Source organism: Penicillium cosmopolitanum, assembly GCF_028827165.1.
Source record: "Penicillium cosmopolitanum strain IBT 29677 chromosome Unknown utg000009l:1.0-9042332.0:1.0-9050551.0, whole genome shotgun sequence".
Lineage (NCBI taxonomy): Eukaryota > Fungi > Ascomycota > Eurotiomycetes > Eurotiales > Aspergillaceae > Penicillium > Penicillium cosmopolitanum.
Window position 1 is genome coordinate 3,844,940 of NW_026622679.1, and position 22,274 is coordinate 3,867,213.

General features: G+C 47.9%; 12 protein-coding genes across 12 annotated transcripts; 5 read left to right on the top strand and 7 right to left on the bottom strand.

The window, feature by feature from the left end:
* Positions 1-75: 75 nt before the first annotated feature.
* N7509_009542 (putative oxidoreductase, FAD-binding) lies at positions 76-2,060 on the bottom strand (the record flags this gene model as incomplete). The annotated part of the gene is made up of 3 exons (XM_056634179.1): positions 76-1,022; positions 1,102-1,511; positions 1,603-2,060. The coding sequence occupies 3 exons, from the start codon at positions 2,058-2,060 to the stop codon at positions 76-78; spliced, it is 1,815 nt and encodes a 604-aa protein (XP_056484799.1).
* A 507-nt stretch (positions 2,061-2,567) lies between these two features.
* Positions 2,568-3,212, bottom strand: N7509_009543 (glutathione S-transferase family protein; the record flags this gene model as incomplete). Its single annotated transcript, XM_056634180.1, has 1 exon — positions 2,568-3,212. The coding sequence occupies one exon, from the start codon at positions 3,210-3,212 to the stop codon at positions 2,568-2,570; it is 645 nt and encodes a 214-aa protein (XP_056484800.1).
* A 548-nt stretch (positions 3,213-3,760) lies between these two features.
* Positions 3,761-4,629, top strand: N7509_009544 (glutathione S-transferase; the record flags this gene model as incomplete). The annotated part of the gene is made up of 5 exons (XM_056634181.1): positions 3,761-3,834; positions 3,912-4,065; positions 4,116-4,226; positions 4,297-4,488; positions 4,543-4,629. The coding sequence occupies 5 exons, from the start codon at positions 3,761-3,763 to the stop codon at positions 4,627-4,629; spliced, it is 618 nt and encodes a 205-aa protein (XP_056484801.1).
* A 505-nt stretch (positions 4,630-5,134) lies between these two features.
* Positions 5,135-6,016, bottom strand: N7509_009545 (uncharacterized protein; the record flags this gene model as incomplete). The annotated part of the gene is made up of 3 exons (XM_056634182.1): positions 5,135-5,653; positions 5,707-5,857; positions 5,916-6,016. The coding sequence occupies 3 exons, from the start codon at positions 6,014-6,016 to the stop codon at positions 5,135-5,137; spliced, it is 771 nt and encodes a 256-aa protein (XP_056484802.1).
* A 12-nt stretch (positions 6,017-6,028) lies between these two features.
* On the bottom strand, positions 6,029-6,683 carry N7509_009546 (uncharacterized protein; the record flags this gene model as incomplete). Its single annotated transcript, XM_056634183.1, has 2 exons — positions 6,029-6,426; positions 6,611-6,683. The coding sequence occupies 2 exons, from the start codon at positions 6,681-6,683 to the stop codon at positions 6,029-6,031; spliced, it is 471 nt and encodes a 156-aa protein (XP_056484803.1).
* A 599-nt stretch (positions 6,684-7,282) lies between these two features.
* On the top strand, positions 7,283-8,495 carry N7509_009547 (Short-chain dehydrogenase; the record flags this gene model as incomplete). The annotated part of the gene is made up of 4 exons (XM_056634184.1): positions 7,283-7,370; positions 7,457-8,089; positions 8,148-8,282; positions 8,359-8,495. The coding sequence occupies 4 exons, from the start codon at positions 7,283-7,285 to the stop codon at positions 8,493-8,495; spliced, it is 993 nt and encodes a 330-aa protein (XP_056484804.1).
* An 896-nt stretch (positions 8,496-9,391) lies between these two features.
* On the top strand, positions 9,392-11,255 carry N7509_009548 (putative MFS transporter; the record flags this gene model as incomplete). Its single annotated transcript, XM_056634185.1, has 3 exons — positions 9,392-10,220; positions 10,271-10,526; positions 10,586-11,255. The coding sequence occupies 3 exons, from the start codon at positions 9,392-9,394 to the stop codon at positions 11,253-11,255; spliced, it is 1,755 nt and encodes a 584-aa protein (XP_056484805.1).
* Positions 11,256-11,703: 448 nt separating this feature from the next.
* On the top strand, positions 11,704-14,075 carry N7509_009549 (putative C6 transcription factor; the record flags this gene model as incomplete). Its single annotated transcript, XM_056634186.1, has 4 exons — positions 11,704-11,823; positions 11,884-11,978; positions 12,040-12,736; positions 12,798-14,075. The coding sequence occupies 4 exons, from the start codon at positions 11,704-11,706 to the stop codon at positions 14,073-14,075; spliced, it is 2,190 nt and encodes a 729-aa protein (XP_056484806.1).
* An 86-nt stretch (positions 14,076-14,161) lies between these two features.
* On the bottom strand, positions 14,162-16,970 carry N7509_009550 (uncharacterized protein; the record flags this gene model as incomplete). Its single annotated transcript, XM_056634187.1, has 6 exons — positions 14,162-14,433; positions 14,500-14,700; positions 14,760-15,019; positions 15,083-15,502; positions 15,558-15,745; positions 15,795-16,970. The coding sequence occupies 6 exons, from the start codon at positions 16,968-16,970 to the stop codon at positions 14,162-14,164; spliced, it is 2,517 nt and encodes an 838-aa protein (XP_056484807.1).
* Positions 16,971-17,791: 821 nt separating this feature from the next.
* N7509_009551 (basic helix-loop-helix domain-containing protein) lies at positions 17,792-18,547 on the top strand (the record flags this gene model as incomplete). The annotated part of the gene is made up of 1 exon (XM_056634188.1): positions 17,792-18,547. One exon carries the CDS (start codon positions 17,792-17,794, stop codon positions 18,545-18,547), a length of 756 nt encoding a protein of 251 aa, XP_056484808.1.
* A 253-nt stretch (positions 18,548-18,800) lies between these two features.
* Positions 18,801-19,289, bottom strand: N7509_009552 (uncharacterized protein; the record flags this gene model as incomplete). The annotated part of the gene is made up of 1 exon (XM_056634189.1): positions 18,801-19,289. The coding sequence occupies one exon, from the start codon at positions 19,287-19,289 to the stop codon at positions 18,801-18,803; it is 489 nt and encodes a 162-aa protein (XP_056484809.1).
* Positions 19,290-19,705: 416 nt separating this feature from the next.
* Positions 19,706-21,210, bottom strand: N7509_009553 (Aldolase-type TIM barrel; the record flags this gene model as incomplete). Its single annotated transcript, XM_056634190.1, has 5 exons — positions 19,706-19,771; positions 19,879-20,483; positions 20,551-20,736; positions 20,786-21,074; positions 21,142-21,210. The coding sequence occupies 5 exons, from the start codon at positions 21,208-21,210 to the stop codon at positions 19,706-19,708; spliced, it is 1,215 nt and encodes a 404-aa protein (XP_056484810.1).
* Positions 21,211-22,274: the final 1,064 nt, after the last annotated feature.

Sequence of the window (22,274 nt, forward strand, 5' to 3'; positions counted from 1 at the left end):
AGTTGATTTTTTGAATGCATGTGAAAGAAATTACTTTTCATTATTAATATACCTTAATTGACAGAAGCTGGATAATTAGTAGAACCCCTCCCGTTGTATTCTCTCCAAAGACACACCAGCGGCTTGCAATCCTTCCGTCGCCGAGTCTCCGAACCCGCCCGGGCCACAAATCAGTACATTTTTATTCTCAGCAGTCTTAATCCAGTACTCAGCGGGAATCCGACCGCGATGAATAAACAGTTTCTGGCTTTCCCTCTGAGTTTTATCCAGTTGGGACTCATTCACGTGCGTGAATATATCAATCACGATTCGAATGTCCGACGGTAGATTGGCAAGGAGCGGTCTCAGTAGGTTCACCATGAGAGCTGGCTCTCTTGTTGCCAGAGCCAGTGTTATATCACACCCGCCCGGCCGATTTCGCGTGGAAAGTGCACTCAGCATTGACAAAAAAGGCGTTATACCGATTCCTCCCGCTACCCACAGCGCATTGATATTAGTTTGCCCAAGATAGAAGTCGCCCGTGATGCCAACAACTTCGACGACGACGGGTTTTCTTGGGGTGATTGGTGTCCCATATTGCTTATTGGATTGCCTCAAGATATCAAATAGAGCGCCTGTTACTGCACCATTTTTGAGTTCGCGCATGGTCAATTCGAACCAAGATGCTTCACCATCTTCGTGGGCACTTGAAACTGTCCAGGTACGTATTCTGTCATCGTTTATGAGACTTGGCTTGGCGTTAGACATGTGCTGGTATTGTGGCGGTCCAATCCAATCCATGAAGTCTAGAACGATGGCCTGTCCGGGTCGGATTTCAAGCCTTTTTGATCCTTTGTGGGGAGGAACACTGAATCTGAAAACGGCCAAATCTTCAGATAACTGTACCGCACTATCCAATACAGCTTTATAGTCCGCATTCTCGCCTGATTCTGCTCCGGACTCTTCAACAAGGTACTTGATCTTTGGACTGTAGGGACTTCGCTCGACCGAGGTTCCGGCTTGTTGGCGAAGAGGCAGGGCATCTTTCACGAAAGTGAAGCCGCAGACCTCCATAACCGTGATTGCAGCATGTTTTTTTCATTATTTTGAGAGCCTCTTGACCGATGATATTCTTGGCCGTGCCGGTCAGGTAGAGGATATCTCCTGTTGTAAATGAGACTATAGTGAATCCAACCAGACCCGTGGCCTCGATGTTTCCAAGACTTGAGACAAATCGATTACCGGAGTAGTCAGGCAGCACAATGGTACGCCCGTCAGATGGACTTACCCGGATGAATCCTGGTAGGCCACCCCGGGCATTCATTCCTGCGTGCGACGGAAACTGAGATGCTGTTGACTTCTGAGACTTGTAAATAGACCCCACAAATATGGTATCAGCGTTCAAGATAAAATCAATCAAATCCTGCGGAAGCCTCTGGGATTGTTGTAGTTGCTCGACTTGATGAACGACCTTTGGTCGTGCGTGTGCGAATGGGACCAATTTGCGAACGTTGATGTATTTAGGACAGTTTCTGCGGATGATCTAGTCAACTAAAGCGGAACGAAAACCGGATATTGTTTAGAAGATTAATAGGTTATTACTTACCCTAGAGCTTCATTCACATTGATTTCAAATCGAAAATTCGAGTTTCCAAGGGGTGGATGTCATCAATCCTTCCAGCGAATTTGTTGCGCCTCCTCGTCGAGAATTCAATACCCAAACCAGCAATCAAGTGACTGTCAGTCTCATATATACCAGAGTCTTTCATCCATGCAGCCACAGTTTCCAGTATTGGGTCACCGTCCCATAACCTAGCGACGATTGATAATGTTTGGCGACTTGGGCTCGTCACAAAGCCGATTTCGCCGCCTGGTCCAGCCATAATAGAAGCCCAAGGACGGCCATGTTTATCGATTGTGGTGACAGGTATGAAATTCAAATTTGACGTGTGGAAAAGACGATGCTGATCTGGCATACTTCTTGCCACGATTGGCCAGCTATCGCTCACCGCATCTGCAAAGCCGAGGTGGCGCTGTATGGCGACCTCACCAGGGTGCCATCCATGAAGTGCGACAGCCATCTGGAAAATTTCTGTGGGAGCAAAAGAGCTTTTTCAGACAGCTTATGGAAAAAAAGAGATCGGTCCGATTATTTGGGGAAGAAGAAGAGTAAAGGGCGATGAGATCATGATTTTTAGCAGGGGCGCGGCCCATCATTTATAGAACGCCACAGCTGTTGAGCCACGGCCTGGAACCTCATGCTGTAGTAATTGACTAAATTACAAATCCCGAGGTCTACAAGTTTTTGAGTTGCGCAATCAATGGACATTCGGCTTTTCTATTTTTGTAACTTATGTTCAAGGTTTCGACAGATCGGGCCTTGGGTTACATTGTCTGCTTTGCGCCTTGTGAGAATTCTCCCTCATCCCCCATTCACTATACATTGCGATTGCGATTTCTTATCCGACCAAATTGAACAGAGGTTTTAATGAGCCTGAAACACCAGAAGTTTGCTTGAAATAGGCGTATGTACAGCTCTCAGTCCATCCATCTGTTTCCATCCGTGGGTTAGAGGTCTTCGATAATCCCTATGCACCCAGATTCGCGTGAACTTTGCCAGCTTCAATCACCGACTCTCTCCTCAAAAGACTATTTACATACAAAGTGTACTTGGGATAGGTATTTTCCATCTCAATACTCAATCTTCCTGCCCAAAGATAAAGTAGAACGAGAAATGGATCAACAACTGTGAAAGAGCTTCCCACTGCATAGTTCGAATCACTCTCTGCAAGCTTCCCCTCGATCAGCGCATACACATCCCTGATGTTCTCTACTCCTCGGGACTGGATTGAAGGATATAGATCAGGGTCGTTTGTGAATCTCTCTGTTCTCCAGACGCTCGCGAATGATTGCGCATGGGCAGTGGTAGACAAATAATTCAGCCACTCGTATACACGAATAGTCTCCAATGGACTTCGTCCAAAGAGATGTGCCTCCGGCGCGAGCCAAGATATCCCAGTCAGCACGGCCGACATTTCAGTGATAATATCATCGCCAATCGCTAAGACTGGCACGCGGCCCTTTGGATTCAGCGATTTGAATTCTTTCGTCCCCGCTTCGGCGAGAATGAGCTCTGCCTTAAGCCCGGCTTCACACAGAGCAACATGCGGGACAAAGGAGCATGATCGGGGTGAGAACCACAGTTTCAATTCCAGGTTTTTTGCTGATGACATTCTATTTTGCGGTAAGAATGTAAGCCACAGTAGGGAGGAGGTCTGACCACTTACATGCTTATGCGTTGATGCTGTGCGATGATACTTGAGCCCTCAAGGTTGTGTTATGTGCTTGTCCGAGTGGAAAATATTCAGGCCTTTATTTGGAATAGAAATGGGGAAGTTCTGAAGTAATTCACACCAAATCCTTTGCCTGTTGCGAATGGTCGCTTTCCTCGCTTTGCTCGGTCTTCTCGCGTTCCTCGCTCCCCTCGTGTAATTCGCGTAACTCGCTTATCTCGCTCAACAGTGCTTATCACCAAAACAACAATATTACAGCTAGAGAAGAATGCGCGATTTGTAATGAGAGTCCATGCATGGTGACAGCCAACGCATTTTGTAGGCCTATTACACAGAAATATAAAGCGGGTAACAATTTCTGGCTATTAACCTTCCCAATCCTGAGACTCCTCACCTTTATATAGCCGTTTCTGATTCCCCTACCCCTCATAGTACTTCTCATCAGTGCCCCTCTCGCCTTTTTCGGAGAACTTTTTGCAAAACAAACCATGGCTACGATTAAGGATCTTCTAGTCTACCATTACCTCGACATTGGCCGGTTAGGGCGTGGCGAAGTTGTCAAGTGAGTTCGCCCAGGTACCCCAAGAGTCACCCCATCGCGACCGGAGCTTCGTGCTGATCATAACATTCGACATAAAGTCTTTTCCTCAAAGATGCTGGAATTGAATTTAAGACCGTTCTTTATCCGTGGGATGCGACGTGGCCTCAGCAGAGCGAGACCCTGAAAAATCAAGGCCTCACTCGGACAGGCAAGCTTCCTGCGCTCGAATACAAGGGCCAGATCCTCATACAGGTAAGCTAAAAGTTCAACCAATGCATCGGAGAAATAATTGACAGTAATAGCACATTCCCATTCTACGATACCTCGCACGCGACCTGGGCGGATATGACGGGAAAACAAGCCAGGAGAAATATGTTGTGGACGCTGTTTCGGACATCTATATTGATTGGAGAGTAAGTCTGCTGTTTGACATATGACTACTAGTAGTTAGTAGTGTGCGACAAGAAATTCTAATCAAAACAGTCGAAATGGGCTGCGAACCTAAGCGAAAAGAAGCCTGAGTACAAGGATAAATATGTGCCGGGATATTACAGCCTTGTTGCACAGTACTACTCGGATTTTGAGGGACCGTATCTATTGGGTGATAAGATCACCTACGTCGACTTCGCGATATACCAGTCTATCGATAATGATCGAAGAACTGGAACGCTTCCGGTATGATAACTTTCGCTTCTGATCTAGGCCGCTTGCTAACTGTGGTGAGTTTAGTCGGTCCTGCCGGAGGCTCTACTTAAGTTCAAGGAGGTCTTCGAGAAGAGACCCAGAATCGCCGACTACATCAAACAAAATGAGTGAATCCAACGGGGTAATTACCACCAGGCAAGTTGCGAAGAGTGGCTGCTGCCAAGGCTCGATGAGGTTCAAGTTACCTAGGTACTTTTTGTCGTTTATTGGAGGACTACTTAGGATGAATACTATGAATTTCGACAAAAAAAATACCGATGGAGCATGGATACCATATACCACATAATTCCAACTTCAAGTTCATTTATCGAATTTCATTTTAACTATTATTGGTATAGTAAAGACCCTGAATATCTATCCTAAAAAAGCAAATGCTCGGCCAGCCCTCGACTTTATCCCAAGATATTAAGCTCTCTCCTCGTACTTAATTTAGTATTGATCTTTCTGATAGACAATGTTGAGTCATGATCTACAAACAAGTAAAACGTGATTAAAATGTGGTCTGGAACTTCATTTCTTGCACCTGCTGCATAATATAATATCGTCCACGAAATCGGCAAGAAAACACTCGGGTCTGGAGTGATGAATTGACAAAGCTAGGCAAGAGCCATATCATTCAGTTCACCTCAACAATCTTAGAAAAAACCTCTTCCGCATTTCTTTCCGCATCAAATCGGAAAATCCAATCCTCACGAGGCATTTGGATTGACGCGGGATCCTTCGCCACCTTTTCCCAGTCTGCCTTGTGCCACAGGTCGCGGGTAGTTTCACCTGTCTTCTGGACGGCACAGACTCGTTCATACCGAATATCCTGATACGCTCTAACAGAAGCGGGTACACCATTCTTTCCCCCGCGTTTCAGACATACGGCCAGAACTACTCCGTCTTCCATCGCTTGCGTTGCTCCTTGTGCTGAGGTTGGTAGAAACGGATGTGCCGAGTCTCCAAGCAACGCAATACGTCCGTGTTCACTCACCCAACGTGGTAGTGGATCGCGATAAACAAGCTTCCAGTCAACTATCGAAGGAGTCTTCTCAACAATTGCCTTGCAAATCGGGTCCCAGTCTTCGATAACTTTGTATACATCCTCTAGCTTGCCTGGGAAGGACCATGACTCTTCAATATCGGCGTCATCCTGAAATTCCACTGTCAATGACTTTCTATGGCCCAGACAGATAGACAACTCACTTTGTGTGTTAAAACCCAACAACAGTCTTGTCCATTTTTGATAGTGGAAAACAAAAAGTGTACATCCGGACCAATCCAACCATTGAATGTGTCTCCGTTCTCGCAAAAGTGCTTCGTTCGTGGATCTTGAATCATATCTTTATTAGAGAACCTTTGAAAATGATGAATGTCAGCACTGAAATAAGAAATTGATTTCAGTTAAAACAAACCATGCTCTGAAAACGGCGTATCCACTTGACTTGGGCTTATCAACATAGCCCAATACCAACTCGCGTGCTTTGGAGCGCACACCATCTGCACCGATAACCATATCGCCGATGACCTAATGGAATGAGTCAAAATCGCCATAATTTAGGGGTCCGTATGGCTGTACCTTTATTCCACTCTCCAGAACTATACCTGCTTGATTCTCATCCTCAAAATATTCCAGAACTCTCTGGCCGAGATGGATTGGAATACCAAGCTCATCCTTGGCATAGTTAAAAACCACTGTGTGCAGCTCACCACGATGACCGTTGAAAACCGGTGCATCTGGGTCCGGATTGTGTGCTTTCTGTGTATGAACCAGTTCGCCGGTCCATTTGTGGATCTTAAAGCCATGACCCTCTAGGTCAATACTGAGGGGCTTCAAACGATCCGCAATCTTTCCATTTGACCAACGGCGGAATATGCGACCAGCATTAGGCCCGAAAGAGATGATATCGCCAAGTGATTTAAGTTCTGCAAATACCAAAATCTGTTAAAGCGCGATCTTTCTCAATGCAGGCCGACCAAACTAACCAGGAAATGACTCATATATTTCCACATCATGTCCTTGTCGAAGGCATTCAATTGCAGCGGTTAGACCACCGAAACCTTTGACCAAGTTAGAAATTGTTGCCAAGAACAACGTGATAGCTCATACCTGCGCCGACAACGATCACCTTGATGCCAGAAGGCTCCGATCCTACTTCACTTGGAGCTTTTGAGCCCTCCATGGTATGCAATCGGTCCGTTGGGAATTATGTGACTATTAAACTCCGAATATGAACAGAGACTGTCTTGCGTTAAGCCGCGCATCCGGACTTTAAATTGGATGATAGCGTATTGATCATCCTGCAGTCGACTGGAATAACCCCAGCTTCAGGCGGGACTGGAAAAATCGCAACTGCCGGACACTATACCAAAAGCGCTCAGAGGTAAGGGCTCCGGCCATCTTTACCGAGTTCAAACGCCAATAAACCTTCTGCATTGTAGCCGAAGTAGATGATGTGGAGCATCGTTCTGCGGGGCTATGGGGGAAAAGCCACCTTGTGGCCTTTGATGCATAACACCCCGCACCCCGCAAATACTAGTGCCATTCACCATATCAATTACTTGGATACCAGATAGGATGGACCGGTTCGACCTCACATGCGCCGGGGAGGAGAGAGTTGCGGCTTGTGGGGCTTTTGAATGGGCTTTGCAGCTACTTGCGGGGTCTCTCAATAGGGAATATCTCTGTTTTCGGAAAGAAGAAAAGATATAGATGCAAGTATAATCCCATGAGATATGACAGAAAAAGTTATTACCAGTTGAAGAACATAGATACGGCAAGATGGCTACCTCGCACCCTGAATTCAACGAGAAGACCACCGCAACAGAAGTCGCGGAGACGTTCGCGAGCAATATCCGAGGCAAAAATAGTAAGCACCGAATGAATTAGCCTGGTCAGAACATAAAAATAAACAAAATTTACCCTAGTCATCATTACGGGTGTTGGTCCCAATAGTCTCAGGCGAAGCACTCGCTCTTGCTATAGGAACACAGAATCCAGCGAACCTGATTCTTGCCTCGCGCACCGTGGCTAAGGTCGAAGAGGTGGCCAAGACTGTCCGAGAACAGAATCCAGATATTTCCGTGGTAGTGATTGCCTTGAATCTCGCCTCTCAGAAATCAATTCGTGCGGCGGCATCGAAAATCCAGGGCCTAGTCGATCGAATCGACACCTTAATCAACAATGCCGGAATGATGGTACTTGACCGCGAGACAACAGAGGAGGGAATCGAGATGCAGTTTGGGACAAACCATGTCGGACACTTTCTCTTTACAAATTTGCTCATGACCCAACTGAAGAATGCTGCCAAAGTTTCTGGCAGGGGATCGACTCGCGTCGTCAACGTGACTAGTGCCGGTCATCGACTATCTCCTATTCGGTTCCATGATTATAACTTCGAGGGCAAAGAAGTCCCTGTGGATGAAAGACCCCCAGATGGCTTGCCGCCCATGTTCAGCCCCACGGCCGATGGGTATAATGGATGGCTGGCATATGGACAGTCTAAAGCGGCTAATATCCTCTTCACGGTTTATTTGACAAAACGCCTAGCCGCTGCCGGTATTGTTTCGTACAGTGTGCACCCTGGATGTGAGTTAAGTAGCTCAATCCGAATGTTCCATCCCCTCCGATGCTGATACAGATGTAGCTATCTGGACTGGTCTAAGTCGGGGCCTTGATGACGCCGGCCATGATACGATGTCAAAGACCAGCAATTTCTGGAAATCTGCTGATCAAGGTGGAGCTACAATGCTTGTAGCTGCATTTGACCCCGCTCTAACAGGTATGTTCTAGAATGTCAAGTTCCAGTTGGAAGGAAGATCCACAGATGGCCCCGTCCACTTCTAACAACGAAATAGAGGTATCCGAACCATCGGCTATATATCTAAGTGATTGTCAATTCGCCAAAACTGCACCTCATGCGGTAAATATGGATGCCGCTGAGAGACTCTTTCAATTGAGCGAAGAGCTAGTAGGATCGAAGTTTGACCTGTGAGGTCCGAGGATCTAGATTGGGCATATCGGATGCTCCGACGCATTGTTCGCGTGGCCCGCACGCATGAATCGAATCGGTCGTGGTCAAATGAGAAAATCAACACAAACATCTAATCTTACACCGCTTCACTTTCCATATCTTAGTTATCAACAACTACTAGTAGTACTAGCTGCTATGTCCCTGCTGAGAAAGTGACAATGATGAGAATGAGTGCTTAGGTGCTTGAGTAGATCTATAGCGTTTTGCTCGCTCAGAGCTAGCATCGCATATAGTTAGGCACTAATAGGCATATGTATTTCAATTTCCTTTCTGCCAACAACAATCTAGAACGTATTTAAAGGTCCTATTCACTGTCGCGTGAGAATTATTCCGTAATGACTCAATGCGGATATCCGATCGGAGGTCCGAAGTGGCGACTCCACATGGGTGGTTTTGGCGCGCCAACCATATCGGAGATGACGCGGAACTAAACCGACGGCGGCTGGCCTGTAGTCCACCGGTGCAGATTTGGGACAAGATGCAGGGCTTTTTTGCCCGCATCGGAGGCATATCCGACTCAAATCCTGCTGAGCGGCGCGAATCTCCAATTGAGACTCAGAACGAGTTGCCGATGTGCCGGATACCACTGGTGACTGTAACATGACGGAAATTATTTTCTTCAAATCTCAATTTCTCTTATACGAACAGATTCCCACTGCGGAGTAAACAATTCTCACCTACCTCGCCCATCGGAGCTGTATGCAGAGATCTTTGAGCTCCACCCTAAACACTTTTTCGTTACTTTCCGCCTCGAAGGACTTCTGTGAATTCTTTCGCGCGTTTTTAGAATCTACCACAACACTGGATATAGAAGCCAAACAACCAGGAACGCCGACAATAGGGCCAAACTTTCAATTATGAATCGACAACGCGAGGCCGAAAAGGCCTTGCACGACCAAACAAACATTCTCCCATTCGCCCAGCTCATGGTTGTTTTCACTGGCTTGGCTACCTCCCTACTTATTATGTGCATGGATCAGAATGGTATCAGTGTCACATTACCTACAATAGCACGGCATTTGGGCGCCCAGGACACTATTTCCTGGGCGGGAACCTCCTCATTGATCGCGAATACCATGTTCACGGTCCTATATGGCCGGCTGTCGGATATTTTTGGACGCAAGGTTGTCTACATATCGGCGCTAGTGTTGCTGTGCATAGCAGATTTGTTGTGTGGCTTATCACAAAACCCAGCCATGTTCTACGTTTTTCGAGGATTGGCAGGTGTGGCAGGTGGTGGCGTTGCTTCATTAACAATGATCATTGTGTCAGACGTCGTCACCCTAGAGCAGCGAGGAAAGTACCAAGGCATACTCGGCGCGTCACTTGGCGTGGGAAATATCATGGGTCCTTTCATTGCAGCAGCATTTATTGAGCGATCAACATGGCGTGGCTTTTTCTGGTTGATCTCGCCGCTGGCAGCGATTTCAGCTATTGTGGGATATTTTTTGATCCCGAATAACGCCCAAAAGAGCGACTTTCGCCAGAATTTATGTCGAATTGACTGGTTCGGCGTCTTGGCATCATCTATCGGAATTATCTTTGTTTTGATTCCCGTCTCGGGAGGAGGGTCCTACTTTCCGTGGGATTCGCCGATGGTGATAGCAATGCTTGTCATCGGAGGCTGTTCCTTTGTCGCTTTTGCTTTCATTGAATGGAAGGTGGCATCATTGCCAATGCTGCCAGGTACGTTATAACACGTTCTTGATTTGAATGGCCCACTAACTTCAATCTAGTTGTCTTTTTCAAAAGCAAAGTCATCACTGCCCTGTTTTTACAGAGCTTCCTTCTCGGGGCAGTGTATCAAGCGTACCTCTACTACCTACCGCTCTACTACCAAAATGCCCGTGGCTGGTCTCCCATCGTCTCCGCTGCTTTGACCTCGCCGATGGTGGCCTGCCAGGCTATTGCTTCTATCTGCTCTGGCCAGTACATTTCCCGACTAAAGCGCTATGGAGAGATCATCTGGATGGGGTTTGGTCTCTGGACTTTGTGAGTTCCCATTAACTGAAACAATACTGTTCTCGAATATGCTCTAATAGTCACCATAGAGGTGCTGGTCTCATGCTTCTCTTCGACGACAAGACACACCCGGCTGTCATCGCTGTCTGCGTTGGGATCACTGGTATCGGCATTGGTTTCACCTTTCAACCCACACTCGTCGCTTTGCAGGCGCATTGTACCAAGTCCCATCGCGCCATATCCATCTCCAACCGCAACTTCTTCCGATGCATGGGGGGAGCATGCGGTCTCGCCATCTCCGCCGCCATTTTGCAGGCTACTCTGCGCTCACAACTTCCTGCGGAATTTTCTTATCTGACCGAGTCCACCTATTCGCTCCCTTCGCGATCCAGTCTCACTGATACTCAATGGTCACAAATCCTGCTTGCGTATACCAAGGCCTCCCATTCTGTCTTCATTCTCCAAGTTCCTCTTATCGGGGTGTGCTTCCTTGCATGTGCGTTCATTCGTGATCGTGGCCTCGAACGCGTCAAGTCGCCCGAAGAGATTGAAGAGGAGAAGCGAAAGGTTGAGGCTGAGAGAGATGCAGAGGCTACCCTTACAGAGCAACAATCCAAAGGGAATGAAACCCATCGGGATGCGGAGGTAATGGAACGGCAGAACTCCATGACTTCTGCAGCCGACTCTCATACGCTGCATCCATCTCGTGCCGAGTCCCTCACCGGACGAGACGAGAAAATCAGCCCGGGCCAAAATTAAAACAGAACTTGAAGACAGAAGACAAATATGCACCAGCGTATTTGTTGTCTTATGTTATATTGCTTCTGTTTCTTTTCTTTCATCATTTTATAGTTACACAGCGTATGATACCATAAAAGCGCATAGTATTAAGGTACACCTAAAACCGCATTTGAATATAGAATAATACAATATTAATTAGCTTTCGATAAATATTTTATCTTATCAAACGTAGGCGAATTCTAGAACTCTCTATATGATATTTATATCCATGGTGATTATTCATTTTATTTTTGGCTGATGGTTGCTGTTTGCTGTTCGTCTTGGCGCTCTCCGCATTTCCGACGTCGCTGCTTCAACCTTCCATCGTTGACGTTGCCACGTTGAGATACTCTCAGCCCAGCGAAGTTTGTCTGTGCGGAGTGAAAAAAAAAAGATTGGGCCTCTCACATCTAGACAATGCGATATTATGTATCCCGTCGGCCCTAGCCCGGAGTCATCCAGGCAGACTAGTCCTGCTTCGAAGGACTTCAATCCCCGCAAGCGCGGACGAACAGCCTGCACACGCTGCAAGACTAGGAAACAGAAGGTCTGCTAAGAACCCCGACCCTGGAATAGATCAAACCGTTTGCTGATAACTTTGATGCAGTGCGACAACGAATATCCGACCTGCTCAAACTGTCGGAAAGCAGGGGTCACGTGTGACAAGTCGAGCGTGCGCGAAGATGCAGACCGTCATAACGAGTGAGTTGGGATTGAACATAAACGGGTCTGGCGAAATTTGAGTGCTAATTAAATACCCTAGCTACACTCGTGCACTGGAAGAAAGAGTGGCATTTCTCGAGGGCAAACTGGTCCAGCCTGATCCATCATCCTCCAGCCACAGTGCAGTCCCAAATGTACCAGCCTCTGTTTGGTCTCCGCAGGGTGGTCACACAACACCACAGACAACAACCTCTGGCCTGGATAATAACCCAGTAGGAGAGATTGTGGGACTGCTTGCGTTGAGTTCGTCCGAGGCACCCGCCTATGTGGGCTCAAGCTCCGGTCTGTCCCTAGCTGCCAACTTGGGTGAAATGGTCCAAACCAGCGTCTGGAACCAGTTTATTTCACGGATGCAGCCCCAGCAAAGCTCAGCAACAAATATCAACCCACAAAATAATCGCGGGTCAAGTCCTGCGGCAACGCCTCCGGCCGGTGGCCCTCGAATGCGAGATCGGTGTAAAAGAGCAGACGAGCTTTTACCCGAACCACCAACAGAAGAAATGGGAAATAAGATGCTTGAAACTTATTTCAAAAGATTGCACTCTCGTTATCCATTTTTGGACCGCAAGCAGATATGGACGCTTCACGAGGAACGTTGGCGGTTGGCAAAAACAAAACGTGGAGATCTCACGAGATCGGATCGATTTGCAATATTCAAACTGAATCTGGTTTACGCTATTGGCGCAACGATGCTTCAATTGAGTGAGAAGTATAAATATGCATACACCGCACCAGAGGTACAGTCCAAATGGTGCGACTACGGCCACATTCAAGTTCTTTATGACTAACAATTGCTAGCGATTTTATACATCTGCTCTACAGTATGTGCCCACAATGTGCGACGCTCGCTCTATTGAAAACATCGAGGCAATGGTTCTCCTAGTTGTATACCATCTTCGCACTGCCTCTAGCCACGGCATGTGGTACATGATCGGGCTGGCAATGCGTACAGCTATTGATCTCGGTCTGCACCGAAAGGCAAACGAAATTAACATGGATCCATTCACCACTCAGATGCGAAGGAGACTATTCTGGACAGTCTACTATCTAGAAAGGGTGGTCTCGATGTCTCTTGGACGTCCTTTCAGTATCTCCGACCGCCATATCGACCTCGATTTACCGATAGACGTGGATGATGACATCCAAGATCCCGCCCTTATAACCGCATCGCAAGTACCGGGAAAGACAACCACCCTCACGTTTGCAATCTACCTCTTCAAACTCCGCCGCATCGACTCCCGAATTCAACATAAGATCTACCGCGCCGACAGACCCCTCTCCTCACTCCGCCTCAAAATGGACCCCCTGTACCTCGAGCTTGAAGAATGGAAAGAGTCCGCTTTCCTCCGATTCTCCGGCTCGGATCTCGACTATCCAATGCTTCATTACAACCGTGCCGTTCGGCTCCTAATTCAACCGTTCCTCCCACTTCTCCCGATCACAGACCCATACTACAAGATCTGTCTCGAGGCCGCAGGGGAAATCTGTCAGTCCCACAAACGTCTCCATCAAACCCTTGAATATGGCCATTCATTCCTCGCCGTACAAACCGTCTTCATGGCTGGTATAACTCTCCTATACGCATTATGGACACACACAGATCAAGTTTGGACTGTTCGCATGAGTAATGACATCCGCGCCTGTTCAACAGTGCTCTTCGTCATGGGTGAAAGAGCGGCCTGGGTAAAGAAATACCGCGACGCATTCGAGCTCCTAGTGAATGCAGCCATGGAGAAACTTCAAGGCAACGAAACTGCTCGGAACGCAGGCATGGCTGAGCTCATGACAGCACAACATGGCGGTGCGTCTCTAAACCCTACTTTTCCCGGAATGTCAAGTGGGGAAAGGCTCCCCGCGGAAAACCCGACCGGGTTGGCGCCAGATACCGCCGGCTTTGGAACACAGGTCTATCCCGACGATGATAGTGACCACGCCGTTAGGATGGCGTTGCAACTTGCGCCGTGGATCGACCAGAACCAGAGCGATCCGTTGTGGATGCCGGATTTTGAGACACTAGAGAGTTTATCCGGGACATTTTGGAATGGTGCTGACTCTACTCTTTTTGATGCATTATGATGAGAACCGAGATGTGTAATTCAAATAAAGAGGTAGTTCTCTTCCCCATCCTTTAAGAACTCCTATGCTATGCCTAATGTACAGTGTCATGATAACATATCCGGCACGTCAGAAAACCAGGTCGCAAGGTCAGGAAGATCAAATCTGCCCAAAAATCCCAGATCCTCCTGACCAAGACCCATTTCATCCCAACTCATGAACGGATTGATGGCAGGACCATTGGACTCTGAATCACGCGCCCCAGAGTCTTCTGAAATGCCCTCGGCAGGATGAGAAGTGACATCTGATCGATCGGCGTTTTTGTTACTTCTTTGTACTTGGTTCGGGGCAAAAGCGTTATCATCATTGCGGGAGGCACCTATATCTGTATTAGACAGCCATTCTAAATAATTGAAGAATAGATCGAGGCGGTGGATTCTATTACCTGTATAATTCTGAACAATATGTTGGTGCGTCACTTGCAGGAACTGTAGCGAGTTGCGGGCAGAGAGACTGAATGAGGACATCGTTGTCAGAACCTCCTCGCATTTCCGCCATGTCTCGTCCACAGCATGCACATCGATCTGGTCGAGGATCGAGCGACACGAATAAGACATGATCAGAACGAATCCTGCGGTCGATGTATCTGTGGCTCGTACATTAGACAATAGATTTTGTTAGAGTAGGGTCAAGGGGAGATCATACAAAAGCCATTATACCACCACGCGTCTGTTAATGAAGTCTTGTATGTGGCGTGGACATGTGACACCAGTTCCACAGCTGCCCTAACACAAGCAGCTGCACAATTTACAGACATGGAATTGTAAATGACATTTTTCTCCAGTCCGATCGTGGGTTTGTCCGAGTCCGAGCCTGAGCCTGTCTGTCGAGCGAAGTCCATGCGATCGTCGGAGCAGAGTTGTGTGAACATGGGGCGATAAAGGAGAAGACGAAGATGTATAAATCTGGCAAATTTGATTGGGTTAATTTCTTATAGCTTGCTACCGGAAAGGAAGGGTTGTGAATACCTTGCTCGCAAGACGTTCCGCTGGCGTTTGAAGATCGGATCCTGGTGACTATTTGGGCTGAGTGGGTGTATACCCGTCCAGTTAAGAACGGCGGGAACGTTGGCTTCATATGTGGAAAGCTTGTCGTCGAGTTCCATGATGACATCAAGGCTGCTATGCTTCATTCCTCGATGAGACAATGGTCGATGGTGGTTCGATCGGCTTTGCCATGCATTGTATATGTCGGACAGGATAGCTTCGAGGATTTTGTAGAGCTCAATTGTGGAGACGTAGAATGTCATGTAACCCGATTTGTGATCGCAAGGTTGTCCAGCAAGTGCACAAGGGTCATCGGACTGCAGGTCAGGTTTCATGACCGGGGGAGAAGCAGGTGAAATATGAGAAGTCATACTTGGACGACCGTAAGTCATACTCACGATCCTAGATTTCAATGTCAGATAATAAACCGATGATTAGGCGAATTGGGGGCTCATACATATCCATGATCACGCATCCGTGCCAGGTACGGCGCCTTGTTTCTTGCTCCAGGGGGTTGATGGATTGCTGCGTTGCAGTTTCATGCAGGCCCAGTCCTTGGGCAACCCGACAAGCAAGCCCGATCGCATTCCAACATCTATTAGGGTATGGTGTGCTTTGTAAAAGAAGGGAGATAATGAGAAGTGTCTGTACAACGCCGATGGTACCTATGTCCAGGAGGTCAAGACCGACGAACCGCTTCGATCGGAGAAAAAAAGGAGTATGCGGCTGCCTCGCGCTCAGCGGCAGGAATATCAGAAAAATGGCAGCTCAAGCCGAAGATAGCGTTCAGTGCGCAGTGAAAGACAATTGACTGATGACCAGAATCAAATGAGCCACCAAGGCCAATGTTTAGTTCTGGCAGCTGAGGCTTGGGCCATTTGCTAGACCCCCACAGATTCTCATAAGCTTGCTCAAAACTTGGTCGATGGAAAAAGGGATACAGACAATGAACTCGGTTCCAATAGCATTCCAGAAGATGGTCCGCCAGAGATCGAGGGGGCAGCGAAAAATCATCGAATTGTAGTCCCAGCGTTGGCGTCAGGCAGTCTCGCCACAGCCCTGTGTCCCGATAAGAAGAACCACCCGGCGTGCTGCCTTCCATCTGTTTGAGGGTTTGAAGGTAAGATCGTATTGGCATTGAGTCCTTTGCAAGGCGCATGAAGGAAGCTACAGATGAGTTACCGTAGTATTGCTCCCTGGGTGAATCGTTACTCTCCCCATCTTCTCCCACAGAGATTGCTCCCATGGCGGTGACATTATGGGAATTGATAGACGGGGAAGGAAATGGATTTGCCGAAGATGCCGTTCCAGTCTCATAAGGAGCAAGTGATCGATGGGGTGAGATTGGGTCAGCATCTGGATGTCCCAGGCTTGAATGTGTCGATGGTATAGAAGGCCGATGTCCCAACTGAGCACCCATTTGCGGCACCGTGGGTACCGTGGAGGGACGTAGCTGATTGAGTATTGCGGTATTAGAGCCTAGGCCGAGCAGACCTTCCACGGCCACAGATGTTCTAGACTCATGGTCCAACGTGTCTGCACTAGGTTGTCTGTCTTGGCCATCATCGGATCCCCTCTCCTCATCATCAGGGAGTCGGGCCGGGACAGCAACTCCATTTTGGGCGCAAATATTCTCTAATTCTCGGATGCGATTGTGCAGTACCTTGAGATAAGCATCATTGCTTGCTGACCGAGCATTCTCAATCTTGTATACGCACCGGTCTATCGGATACGCCCGTCGAGCACATGGCCCACAGATCGGCTTCGCCCCGTCGCATCGGACCTTCTTGTCCCTGCATGATTCACATGCTAAAGCGATCTTGCGGCGCTGCGGGGTCTCTTTTTTGATCGTTCGTCTTCGCGAAGACATTTTGGCCTAGGTCACCGAGGCTCAAGGTCGAGGCTCAAGTATGAATACCCTGCCATTCGGGACCGGGACAACCATTAGTTGCACAGTCAAGCAAGGATCGCCCGGGATCATGCGATTCCTGTAACCCCGGAGTGTTGGGGAACACGAATCCAGCTGCCTGAAAAATAGATGGATCTGTTTTCCAAGGTTTAGGCCCTCATTGCGAAGATCATCGTTTGGCCGGCGGAGTGTGGAGAAAGCAAAGAGGTGCGTATCGAGCGTATGGAGCGAGGCCGGAATGCACCCGGATACGTCACGTGTTTATATCCAGACCTAAAAGAGACTCACGCGATCTAATTCCCTTTTCTGAAGCTCAAAAATTTAACGATGAGATTCTGAGAGGCTCTGTTCAAAATGCAAATAAGCTTCTTTTGCATGGCGATTGTACGACAGAAAAAAAACCCCGAGCAAATATGGCCAGGGGGTTTCGTCCGGGATGCACCCGGTCCATTTTGCAAGCCGCCCGGGTGCGATCCGGTGTTGACGTAGTATGACTGGGGCCTCCTCGCAAGCACACCCAAGTAAGATTTTGGATCTCCTATCATAAGTCACTTCTTTCTCAACAAAACTTTAGTTCCAACGCTAGACCCCGTGCCACTTTCATATGTCATCTCATGCCACTTGGCGCCCTTTTAGGAGCTGACCATTTGTGAAAGACAACCGCTGCCCCTGGTCTCCCCCGGATTCAACTTCTTTCACACCCCCACAAATGCAGAAATACATGCACACCCTGAGAAAAACTATTTTACGTCCACTATATATCTCCTGAAACACCATCACCAATGCACACCGAACATCAGACTCGCGATTACTCCCATGAAAACGAAGCATGCTGCCCACCCGACACCAAAGAGCAGAAGCGCTGGCCCCTTGAGACCGGCTTACAGTGGGGATCCGACCCCAGCTTCTGTTATCATGGGTTCTCCAATCCGATCGGAACTTGGACCGAGGAGCGTGTAACTCAGAACTTGATGCGCAACATGATGCATGCTGCCAATAGTGTCACCGTCGACTTTGGCTACGAATTCGATTTCTCTACGCACACACCAAACTTCTTCTCGGAACAACCGGATATCATTCGTTTGAACAGATTCGACCTTTCTAACGACCTACAAACCGATATCCCAACGAAAACACCCTCGTTAAGATCCGCCTCCCTGTCGACAGCTGCGTCGCTCGATGCGAGTAGCCCGCCGGAAATAATCAAAGAAGAAAAGCGACCGGCGAGGCAGGAGGAGGATCTTGCGCCACCAAAGAAGAAGCGAAAGTGTGTTCAAAAGCCTGGGCAACAATTATGTCACTGTCGATCGGAAAAGAAAAGGAGAGAGGCGGTCACGCGAGGGTATCAAGATCTATCTGACTTGGTCCCTGGGCTGAAGAACCATAATTTCACGAGAAAGTATATACTCGATGAGACGGCAAAATATGTGAGTGCTCTGCTGCAAGGAAACGAGGACTTGCAGGGGCAGTTGGATCAGATGAAGCCGCATAATGAGCCAGATATGTGGCCGCTCTTTGAAAAGGAGGAAGATTTATGATTTATGACTTTTATTCATGTAAATATACTAGGGAAAGGAACATCACTTAAATGAATGGACTTAAAGCTTATAAACGGTTCTGGTAAAATAAACTAATCTGAAATACTCGTCTTCCGTACTAATAATGATGAAGAGCCGAATAAAGCGCGCTGACGCATACCTATGAACAACCGAGCGAGTTCACAAACACAAAAAGAAATAAAGCAGGCGAGTACGATGATTCATACACTTCCTCTTCAAAACAACTCTGCTTTCACTCCTGTTTTCTCCCCGAGCCCGTTTTCCTTGCAGAAATTGGTCTTCTTTTTGCTCGGGGCTGATCATCGTCGCTATCACCGCCATCGCCACGTCTCTTCGAAGGCACATCACTAGTACCTCCCTCGGTAAGTATATTTTCTCCCGCCGCGAGCGCTCCCTCCATATGCGCCTTAGTCTCAACAGTCGGGGCTGGAGACTCCTCTTCCGAACTTTCAAGCAAACTCGAAAGCTCATTCCGCTCTTGCTGGTCGTCTAAATCGCTAAAGTATGCTTCAAGGTCCAAATCCTCACCAGTTCCAGCCGCTGCGGCCCGTGCGGCCGCGATGTTTCCTGAGATATTCGCTGAGCTCGCTCCTTGGGTTTTGGGTCTTCCTCCAACCTTCAAAGCGTACAGCGGAATCTGCCCTCTAGGTTGGTTTCTATTACGCTCATTGATAGTTTGTCTGCCACAAAGTCTGGCCCAGTTTGCCTTCATATGATTCATAATTGCTGTCTGTAATTGAAGAAAGCTCTGCCGTTATGTTGGTTTACATCCCAATTCGTTGGGGTAATATGGTCGTATATACTCGAGAATCGACCGTAGCTTAGTATTACTTGATTCCTTGATAAAGAGACCGAATAAAGAAAAAACTTTGTAACCAGCAAGACCCGAGGGGCGCTTTGAAAAATCTTTGACAGTGGCCATTGTTCATGCTGGTCGATATGTTTTAAACAAATGGTCGACCACTCTTTAAAATGGCTTTCGAGTCTTTAATGATGGATACTAGAACAGTGAAAATCAAGGTCAAAGCTGCATACGTGTGAAACTAAGCCTAGTGTACGTAATATCACTTATATTCCATTAATCTAAGAACAATCAAAGGCCATAGAACCGCCTCAAACAAGATTACATCCCGTCCCTCACAAAGCCGGCGCATACGTAGCCAGGCCCCGAGCAAAGCGCTGAATTTGCGCCGCATAATAAGTCTATAGCAGTTTGAGTCAGCTCAAATTCAATAAATGTCGAGGAGCCAAAAGAAGGCTCCCGAGAAAAGAAGAGAAAGATAGGAAGAAGAAAGAAAAAAGAAACTTACAGTCTCGGCCCCAGCTCCAATAAGGTTCCTAGGCAAAAACTTCGCATACCAAGGAGGCGGCACCTTAATCAAAGGCAAAACTGCCTTCTCATCCTTAACGCTCTCGTCCAAAAGTAGCAGCGGGAAGGCAGGCTCAACAGCAGCAGGTCGTCCAATACCAACAAGGTCACAAGCCCCATCCTCAATAGCAGCAACACACCCAGCCCTTGTCCGGAACCCACCCGTCAACATGAGAATCAGATCAGGATGTCTTCCGCGAACAGTCTTTGCAAATTCAAGGAAAAATGCCTCGCGCGCAGCCGTACGCTCTGACTTCACTGGAATCTCCGCCTTGGGATATCCCATCATCTGCGGATCTTCATAAGTGCCGCCACTAATTTCCATAAAGTCGATGCCGGCTTCAACAAGGAGGGCGATTTGGGTCATTGTTTCTTCAAAGGTTGCGGAGCTGTGGTCAGCCGAGTTGAGCTTGATTCCGATGGCGAAGGTTTGCGGCACAATCGCGCGGGTCTGTTTGATTATTTCCAGGACGAAGCGCGCGCGTTTTTCGGGCGTGCCGCCGAATTCGTCGGTTCGGAGATTTGTCTTTGAGCTTAGGAATTGATCTATGAGTCAAATCAGCACAACACGTCTCAAGACAGGGTTATGTATGGATCCATTCATATTTCATACCAATAAGATACCCATGCGCTCCGTGCAGCTCAATACCCGAAAATCCGGCATCGGCCATGAGTCTCGCCGTATCAACAAATTGCGAGATAACACCCTGCACCTCGGCAGTGCTCATAGCACGAGGCTTTGTCCAAGCAACGGCGCCAATGAAACACTCCAGCCACGAGTCACCTACAGAAATCGGGACTGCGGAGGGAGCAATTGTGTTTGCGAAAATCCCGCGCTTGCCTGCGACGCGAAATGATTGTCGACCTGGGTGGCAGATTTGTGCTCAGGGCGGGTGTGCCATGTTGCTGGCATGCGGTAGCATACTTTGTCCAGCGGGCTACTAGGGCCTTGTTTTCGTCGTCGGGACCGGTGTATTCGCCGTTCAGGGCTGGGTCGAAGGGGCTTCCTAGGTGGTTGATGTCGACTTGCACGTTGCCGGTTAGAATACTGCCCCAGCCGCCGGTGGACCACTTTTCATAGGCCTCGCAGAGAGGGTCTGGGTGGTGGGACTTGGCCATCATTTCGGCCATTGCAGCCTGTCGATGTGTTAGTTTGTGTTTCTGGCCCGTGAAGGTGGATGGGATAAGAGGAGAGATTGCAAACCTTTGATAGCCGGTTTGGTAGGACAAGACCGCATGGCAGTTTGACGGGGTCCGATAGTGGTGAAGGCATTTTGATAGTGTGGTTCCCTAAGGTTTTCAAGCCGACGATTCGGTGTAATGTTTATGGTGGCGGAAACGAGTTGCGGTTATGGGAGTAGCTGCTCAGCAGTGATAGTTGACCAAAGGAAACACAATCCAATTCTACTCAAGCCAATTTCTTACAGTTGACTTAAAGGAAATACCCACGATTGAAAAGCAGGACAGCCCGGCTCGATCAATTAAACAAAAAAAATCCAAGGGCAGAAAAGGAACCTCGGTGGGTCCACTTGCCACGCGGGGAGATAATCCATCCGGGCAGACCCAGATTTTTATTGATAGAATGATCATAGCACCATCCCCACTATTCAGTAACAATTTTAAACTCATTCAGAGTATTTGTGGGTCTTCACAAAAGCCGCAGCCAAGAGTACAATTAAGGTATGCATTACGCTGGGGGTTTGGACTGTGGGGCTGGACAGTCGGAGGTTTGAGTTACTCCGCGCATGTGAAGATTCGGGAGGGACCCGGTGGCATTGGGCTGATTTAGATCGGTTCAGGCTAGTTTCAATTTGGATGGACTTGGGTGTGAGTTTTCGAGATCGAGGAAATAATAGTATTGTCCTTGATGATCTATTTGGATAGATAAATTTCGAGCCAGTCTTCAAGTTTGCAGTGTTCGCTACTTTTGAATGTATACAGGCTTTCTGCATCGATGAAGGGAATCACCTCGGCCCGAAGGACAAATGGAACGGCTAGCCACGGAAAAGATGAAAATATTTAAAACCTATTCGAGCCCAATGGACTTGCTACTTCTTTTACTTTGTTGGAGGAGATGTGGATGATATATTTGCTTTCATTCATGATTTTGCTATCCTACCAATGCAGGGCCATGCGACGGAATGAAACGTGATGGCAGGGTATTCCAGGAGAAGACCAAGGCAAACAAACAAAAGGTGGTAGGTAAAAAAAAGAAAACAAGAGAAGAGGAAATAAAGACCCGGTCCGAAAATTAACAACGCTGAAAGATGAATAGGTGCAGGGGTTCTCACGCAGTGAGCCTGGCGCGGATATTAGAACAGAGGAACAGATGCACTA